The following is an 8,607-nucleotide window of genomic DNA, read 5'->3' as shown; positions in this document are numbered from 1 at the left end:
TTTTTTTTTTTTTTTTTTTTTTAAATCTTTACTGGTTTAAAGTCTGTTTTATTAGAAACTAGGATTGCAACCCCTGCTTTTTTTGTTTTGCTTTCCATTTTCTTGGTAAATCTTCCTCCATCCCTTTATTTTGAGCCTATGTGTGTCTGTGCATGTGAGATGGGGCTCCTGAATACAGCACACCAATGGGTCTTGACTCTTTATCCAATTTGCCAGTTTGTGTCTTTTAATTGGGGCATTTAACCCATTTACATTTAAGGTTAATATTGTTATATGTGAATTTGATCCTGTCATTATGAAGCTAGCTGGTTATTTTGCTTGTTAGTTGATGCAGTTTCTTTATAGTGTCGATGGTCTTTACAATTTGGTATGTTTTTGAAGTGGCTAGTACCCATTTTTGCTTTGCATATTTAGTGCTTCCTTCAGGAGCTGTTGTAAGACAGGCCTGGTGGTGACAAAATCTCTCCCAGCATTTGCTTGTCTGTAAAGGATTTTATTTTTCCTTCTCTTATGAAGCTTAGTTTGGCTGGATATGAAATTCTGAGTTAAAAATTTCTTTCCCTTAAGAATGTTGAATATTGGCCGCCACTCTTTTCTGGCTTGTAGGGTTTCTGCAGAGAGAGATCTACTGTTAGTCTGATGGGCTTCCTTTTGTGGGTAACCTGACCTTTCTCTCTGGCTGCCCCTCACATTTTTTCTTTCATGTCAACTTTGGTGAATCTGACCTTGGTGTCTTGGGGTTGCTCTTCTTGAGGAGTATCTTTGTGGTGTTCTCTGTATTTCATGAATTTGAATGTTAGCCTGTCTTGCTAGGTTGGGGAAGTTCTCCTGGATAATATCCTGAAGAGTGTTTTCCAACTTGGTTCCATTCTCCCCATCACTTTTAGGTACACCAGTCAAACCTAGGTTTGGTCTTTTCACATCATCCCATATTTCCTGGAGGCTTTGTTCATTCCTTTTCATTCTTTTTTCTCTAATCTTGTCTTCATGCTTTATTTCATTAAGTTGATCTTCAGTCTCTAATATCCTTTCTTTCGCTTGATTGATTCAGCTATTGATACTTGTGTATACTTCACGAAGTTCTCGCACTGTTTTTCAGCTCCATCAGGTCATTTATGGTCTTCTCTAAACTGGTTATTCTAGTTAGCCAGTCGTCTAACCTTTTGTCAAGGTTCTTAGGTTCCTTGCACTGGGTTAGCACATGCTCCTTTAGCTCAGAGGAGTTTGTTATTACCCACCTTCTGAAGCCTACTTCTGTCAATTCGTCAAACTCATTTCCGTCCAGTTTTGTTCCCTTGCTGGCGAGGGGTTGTGATCCTTTGGAGGAGAAGAGGCCTTCTGGTTTTTGGAATTTTCAGCCTTTTTGCACTGGTTTTTCCTCATCTTCATGGATTTATCTACCTTTGATCTTTGATGTTGGTGACCTTCAGATGGAGTTTTTGTGTAGGCATCCTTTTTGTTGTTAATGCCATTCCTTTCTGTTTGTTAGTTTTCCTTCTGAGTCAGGCCACTCTGCTGCAGGTCTGCTGGAGTTTGCTGGAGGTTCACTCCCAACCCCATTTGCCTGGATATCACCAGTGGAGGCTGCAGAACAGCAAAGATTGCTTTCTGTTCCTTCCTCTGGAAGCTTCGTCCCTGAGGGGCACCTACCACATACCAGCCGGAGCTCTCCTGTATGAAGTGTATGTCGACCCCTGTTGGGAGGTGTCTCCCCATCAGGAGGCACGGGGGTCAGGGACCCACTTGAGGAGGCAGTCTGTCCCTTAGCAGAGCTCAAGCGCTGTGCTGGGAGATTCGCTGCTCTCTTCAGTGCCGGCAGGCAGGAATGTTGAAGTCTGCTGAAACTGTGCCCGCAGCCACCCTTCTTCCCCCCAGGTCCTCTGTCCCCAGGAGATAGGAGTTTCATTTATAAGCCCCTGACTGGGGCTACTGCCTTTCTTTTAGAGATGGCCTGCCCATAAAGGAGGAATCTAGAGAGCTGGTCTGATATCTTTTAATGGGGAATAATTTTTCTTTCTGGTGTAGTTTATCCACGTTTTTTTTTGTTGTTGTTGTTTTTGTTTTTTGTGTGTTTTTTTTCCAATCCATAAATGATAACTTTGTAAGCTTTTTGGAAGAAACTGATAATTTTTGGAAATTCTGAATTCAATATTTACCTTATTTGTACTATAACACGTAACAGTGAGTTTAAAACAGCCAAAGAAAACAAACAATGAGCTTCATGAATTATAACTCAGGACTTATTTTCTCCCTCAGTCAAAAAGAATGTTCAGCTGTGTTAATCTAGAAGGAATGTTGTTAATGTTGATATAATGTTGGCTCTGTTAGGAGTCCCTGAACAGAGTGCAGACATCTTGAGAGATTTAACTTACACAACTCAATTTTCATAAGCATTTCAGTAACTATCCTTAAAGTCATTGTAAATGTTGATATGAAAATTGTTTTCTCAAAATCTTCTGAATAATCAACACTCAAGGAAAAGATTTTAGACAGTATTTTAAGAAATTTGACAGGAATGGAAAATCAGAGGAAGCCATCTAGAAAATTTTACTCCATGGCAGACATGAAGAATTCTTTGTTAGCCAAGGGCGATACTACAGTGCATCATGTACTATAAACAATAAACCCTCCAAGGGTCAGAGAGGGTCTTTAAAGTTCTCTACTGCCATTTTCTTTCCAGGGCGGGGATTCTCTCTTTATCATCCTTGAGAATTATCAAGTATTTTCTAGGTAGTATGGGGTACATAAAAGTAAGAGCAATGTTAGAGGTAAATAGAAATAATTGTTATGTGAGTTCAGAGGAAGGAGGTATTACTGACTGGGTAATCAGAGATTCTTTGCAGAGGAGGTGGCTCATAAGCAGGAGTTTACTTGTGAAGGACAGGGAGAATTTCACTAGAGAAAAAGCCTGACCCAAGCAAATATGTGGAAATTAGAAAGCATAGGGTGTGTTTGAAGAACAGCAGATAGAATTAAGGGCTGGAGTCTCAGTAGGACATGCAATGTTAATTGTTCTCCGGGAGCATTGCAATCACTTCTAGCAGGGCATATTTGCAATACAGCAGGCAAGGTTTAGGCCAGTAAATTGTTTCCTTCAGTTCTAATTGAGTTAGACATCATTAGTGCCATTCTTCATTGGGATGAACTGATGAAGAGTCTGTGATTCAGAAAAAGTTGAATAAATATGTACCAAATACCATGTACTTGTAAATATTTATGACATGCTGTCAGTGTAAATTATACTTACTATATGTTTCAAAACATTTTTGTTTGCAAACATTTGCTTTAAAAAGATGCATTTCTCTACTCTCTATATAAAGTTGTGGATTTCATATTGATAAATTTTCAAATGCAAAACAAATACTCCTTCTTATGTATAGACACAGGGAACATGGAGGTTCTGCACCTGTATGGAAGTGAGGAACAGAAGAAACAGTGGCTTGAGCCTCTTCTTCAAGGGAACATTACCTCTTGCTTCTGTATGACAGGTAAATGCCAATCACCATTCTCTCCTTTGTAGTCAGTCATCCTGGAGTTTATGGATGAGCTGCAGAAATATAGGATGTGGTTCTGTGTTTCAGTCAAATTTGCTGTTGGCCAAAAATATGAGTATGTTTATTTTGAGCCTGTTATTAAATTTTGGCATTTTCAAATGTTCAGAAAAATATTATCCTCTCCTTTGTTAGAATATCAGATGGTGTTCTCTAGTAGCCTCCTACAGCATTAGCAGCAGAGTAAACTTAGTTTCACAATCTTTTGATGTCATTACTAAAATTGCTATCTATGAGTATTTAAGATCTTCTTTGCTGTTATGTATGAAATATCTATTTTTGTGATAATTTTGTATTGATACTTATAAAATATTAAACTCTTCCATAAACTCAGAAAAATAGAACTTTCACCAGTACTGGACATATGGCTCAAATTATAATCCTGTGGGAAAATAAAGGAACATATTAATAAAAACAGATTTAATATCATTTGTACATAGGAAGCATTAAGAACGCTTCAGTAGAAAAAAAAATCATTGTTTTGTGATTTAGTTTAGAATTAAACCAAATTTTGCTTGGCCATGATTTTTAAGTGCTTTCAATAATGGCCAGATTTTATTGTTTTGTATAACATTGTATACATTTATACAGTACTCCTCTTTTATATGAAGGGGATACATTCTAAGACCCCCAGTGGGTGTCTGAAAACTGGGGATAGTCCTGAACCTTATTTAGACTATGTTTTTTCTTATACATATGTACCTATGATATAGTTTAATCTATAAATTAGGCATAGTAAGACATTAATAATAACTAATAATAAAATAGAACAATTATAACAATACTCAGAATGGTACACTATTTAAAAATTATGAATTGTTTACTTCTGGAATTTTTCATTTAATATTTTTGGAATGCAACTGGCCTCTCATAACTGAAACCTCAGCAAAGCTACAGATAACAGGGGACTACTATAATAGCAGAACTGATCTCCATTTAAATCAGTAATAGGCATTTATTGAATACCTACAGTATGATGTATTGTCTACAAAGCACTAGGTAGGGGTTACAAAATAAGTAGAATACACAACCCTCTTTCTAAAAAAAAAAAGAGTCTTAAGTTTTAGAAACAGAATACATGGAATATCTGAAGGACTCGTTTAAAGGGGTGTCGTATTAACAAGTGCAGATTGCTATGATTGAGAGCTAGACAGTTCTGAAGTGCCATGCAGTAAAGCGGTTGTCTAAGGGTGTCCCATGGAGGACTTTCTGAAGACCTTAAGTGTTGAACAGGCTTTAAAGAATGCAAAGTATGTAAATCAGTAAAAGCATTCATGATGGAATTTGCAAGGCACATTAGAAATTGCTTAAGACGGTAAGCTATATGGGAGGAATCTGTCTTGCCCATCAATATTTAGTACATTATGTCCATTGTGAGAAGTAGAAAACAATACGTTTACTACATTTGCTGATTGGAGAAAGGAGTGGGTTGTATCCCAAGTCATATATCAATGAGGAAGCCAAAAATACAATTCAAATTACTGATCCCCAATGTTCAATATACTTCATTCATTCACTCATTCTTCCAGTGCACATTTATTGAATACCTACTGTGTGTAGGTTATGGGAAAAGCTGGGTGGCATGGGGAATGATAGGACGTTGAAAAAGATAAAGATGCCTTTGTTTTTAAAGTTTCCATATCCTTATCTAAGCCTACTGATGATATCTGCCTATCTGCAAATTCAGCTCTTGTTTATTTATAGAACCTGATGTAGCTTCAAGTGATGCCACAAATATTGAATGCAGCATCCAACGAGATGAAGATAGCTATGTAATTAATGGCAAGAAATGGTGGAGCAGTGGTGAGTGTTCAGCCTAATTTTTTCATCTAACTGACTGATCCTTTGTGCCAGATGCTATGCTAGAATAATTCTATGATACATAGTGATCAGTTTCATGATCATAATTCTGTAAATTCTTCATGTGTAGGCCAGGCGCAGTGTGTCACACCTGTAATCCCAGCACTTTGGGAGGCTGAGGTGGGTTGATCACCTAAGGCCAGGAGTTCGAGACCAACCTGGCCAACATGATGAACCCCTGTCTCCACTAAAAATACAAAAATTAGCCAGGTGTGGTGGCAGGCATCTGTAATCTCAGCTACTCGGGAGGGGAGGCTGAGGCAGGAGTCTTGCTTGACCCTGGGTGGTAGAAGTTGATGTGTGCTGAGATGGCACCACTGCACTTCACCCTGGGCAACAAGAGCGAAACACTGTCTCAAAAAAATGAAAAATTAATTAATTCTGCATGTGAAAGCATTTTCAAACTTAGAAATAGTGGTTGAAAGAAAAAGTAATTTTAAAGTAACCTATGCTGGTTAGGTGATGTTTAAGAGCAGAAAACGTCATTTTTTGTAGTTTTAGAGATAAAATTCGTTAGTGCCTACTATTTTTGACCAATGTAATTGCTAGCAAAATTTAATTTTAGTAGGAGCATATCACATGGATTATAATAATTTACAGCAAATATTTTTTAAAAGATAAGTTGTGCATGTTATTAATATAATTTATTGTGGTATATATTTTTATTACTCAAAAATAAAGTGTTTAAATGGAAATAGGACATTTTATGCATGGGATAATATACTTTTTAATCAATCGGCAGTGATAGACTCATATAAATGGATGAGTTCTGTAGGAGGTTAAGAAATTGGAACCCAGATGAAAATGATCATCTGAGGATTACACCTAGACTATACATAATAAATCTAACATTTGTCATGATAACCAGTTAGTACTAAGAAAGTTGACATCATAGAGTCAGATTGTCTTTAGGAACTTACCAGAAATGTTTTGAAAAGAATCAGAAAAGCTTATTATAGTTTTTTTTTTTAATTTCTTTTTTGGAGGAGATGGGTTTTATAAAATTACTTACAAACTAAAAAAAAAAACAACAAAAAAAAAACAGGAAAAAAGATAGAGTTCTGCTGCATACTTATTCAAGTACTAAAATTATGCAGGGAAATTGTTCTTGTATTAAAACTCAGATAATTAAAAATATTTATGAATGCCTTTTAACATGAACCTCTTTAATAATCTGTTTTAGATAGCCTAACTTATAGCATAGTAGGTTTGTTTTTTTAACTTTTATTTTGAAATTATTATAAATTCACAGGAAGTTACAAAGATGGTACAGAGTGGCCCTGGGTACCCTTCACCCAGTTTCCCTCAACGGTTTCATCTTACATAATTATACTATAATGTCAAAACCAGGAAATTGAAATTGGTACAATGTGTATATACAGTTCTGTGTCATTTTATCACTTGTGTAGATTTGTATAACCACCACTGCAACCAAGACAAAAAATTATCACCTCAAAGCTCTTCTTCTTTATAGCAGAGTGTTCTTATTCACTTATGCCTGTTACTATTATTTTCCTTTGTTCATTTTAATTATCATGTTTTGTACATTTATTATCTTGTTTCCTCTTCTTGGCTTTTATTTCTCCCCCTTCTCCCAACCCATTCTTTCTTGTAAGTTGCGACCACAGCATTTGAGATTTGAGTTTCAGAATAATGCAAATGTTTTATTTGAGGGGGAAGCATCATTCATACGTATCCAAGCAAAAGGCAGAGCAGTTTTATCTTTAAATGCTAAAAGTACTGGTTGGCTCTGTAGGACCCTCAGAATCAAAACGAAACTCCTCCACACTTTGTCTCTGTCTTCTCCAGGACCCATATTTCTTGGCCACTTTCATAATGTAGTTTTTGAAAGATGCTCCCATAAAAACATAAAGGATTGGGTTGAGGCAGCTGTGAAAGAGTGCGATGCTTTCTGTGATTTGGATGGCAATGTCCATGCGTTTGCTCATGTTGCAGTTGGTGATCAGGGAGTAGATGATGTCTATGGCTCGGCAGAACTTGACAATGTTATAAGGCAGCTGAGTGACAATGAAAACTAGAACCACTGTGAGCAGAACTTTTAGGGGTCGAGATATTTTAATGTTTGGCATCTTCATGAGTGTCCTTGCAGTGATAAAGTAGCACACCCCCATAATAAGAAAGGGTACTACAAATCCAATGCAGATTTCTAGCATTTGAATCGATGCTTTCATTGATGTTCCTAGGTAGTGGGGAAAAATGGGAATGCACCTAGCATTGTCATTTACTGTATAAAAAACCAGCTGGGGTATGCTCAGCAAGATGGCAGCTATCCAGACACAGAAACAGATGACCCAGCATGGTTTTCCCACTGCTGATTGGCTGGGGCCTTTAGTTACTGCCACGTATCTGTCTATGCTGATACAAGCCAGAAACTGCATTCCAGAGACAAAGTTTAGTGTGTACAAGGCTGAAGTTATTTTGCACATTATTTTCCCTAAAACCCACCCATGAACTGCATTAACAGCCCAAAAAGGCAGAGTGAATAGAAGGAGTAAATCTGCCACAGCCAAATTCAGGATGTACACATCTGTTTTGGTTCTCTGTTTCTTGTAATAGGCATAAATTGCCACTACCGTGGAATTGCCTGCAAGTCCAATGACAAAAGCTATTGTGAGGAATACAGGGAGGAAGACTTTTGCAAATTCTCTGACGTCTTCTTTGATACAGATCAATTCATATTGACTGTAGTCATAAGTGCCATTCGTTTCATTTTCCTCATAATAATAATCTGTTGACTGGTTCTGTTCCAAAGCCATGGCTCCAATCTAGATGGCAAAGAGAATACAGGATAGATATTTGTCTAAATATGCTTAAAAGGAAACAGTTTTTTATCAAGCTGTTTTGTTCTTTCCCTAGAGTATAGCCTGTTGCTGTAACATATGTGAGCCTGAATCTAGCACTCTTTGAAATGCTTTAATGGGAGCCACATTGGAATATGACCCCAGGATTAGTTACTCAAATTTTGCTTGTACAATTCTGTGTGAAAGAACTGGGATTTGCACAGGGCAATAAACATAATGCCCTGGAGAATTTTCTTAATCATTAAATCCTAAATAAAAGTGAAGACTTTTATGTAAAAATGATTTTTAAAATATGAAAATTTAATTAGATTTTAACTAAAAAGAATAAATAGTGTTATAATCTTTACATACATAATTTTGTGAATCTTAAAAGT

At 36.7% G+C, this 8,607-nt stretch overlaps 2 protein-coding genes across 2 annotated transcripts in view; one reads left to right on the top strand and one right to left on the bottom strand.

Annotated features, from left to right (window-relative positions):
- ACAD11 (acyl-CoA dehydrogenase family, member 11) overlaps nucleotides 1–8,607 on the top strand; it is a 126,958-nt gene that overhangs the window by 57,888 nt on the left and 60,463 nt on the right. Inside the window, exons 12-13 of the mRNA XM_011977987.1 lie at nucleotides 3,381–3,488; nucleotides 5,256–5,354. Of these exons, the coding sequence (XP_011833377.1) occupies nucleotides 3,381–3,488; nucleotides 5,256–5,354 (207 nt within the window). The remainder of the gene's footprint in view (nucleotides 1–3,380; nucleotides 3,489–5,255; nucleotides 5,355–8,607) is intronic.
- The window catches only part of ACKR4 (atypical chemokine receptor 4), a 5,485-nt gene continuing 2,815 nt past the window's right edge, over nucleotides 5,938–8,607 (bottom strand). The window contains exon 2 of the mRNA XM_011977986.1: nucleotides 5,938–8,197. Within this exon, the coding sequence (XP_011833376.1) occupies nucleotides 7,136–8,188 (1,053 nt within the window). The 5' untranslated portion in view covers nucleotides 8,189–8,197 and the 3' untranslated portion in view covers nucleotides 5,938–7,135. The remainder of the gene's footprint in view (nucleotides 8,198–8,607) is intronic.

The sequence above is a fragment of the Mandrillus leucophaeus genome, unplaced genomic scaffold, assembly GCF_000951045.1.
Source record: "Mandrillus leucophaeus isolate KB7577 unplaced genomic scaffold, Mleu.le_1.0 Scaffold186, whole genome shotgun sequence".
NCBI lineage: Eukaryota > Metazoa > Chordata > Mammalia > Primates > Cercopithecidae > Mandrillus > Mandrillus leucophaeus.
The sequence above is the reverse complement of the archived record's forward strand: the minus strand, read 5'-3'. Positions and strand labels throughout refer to the sequence as shown.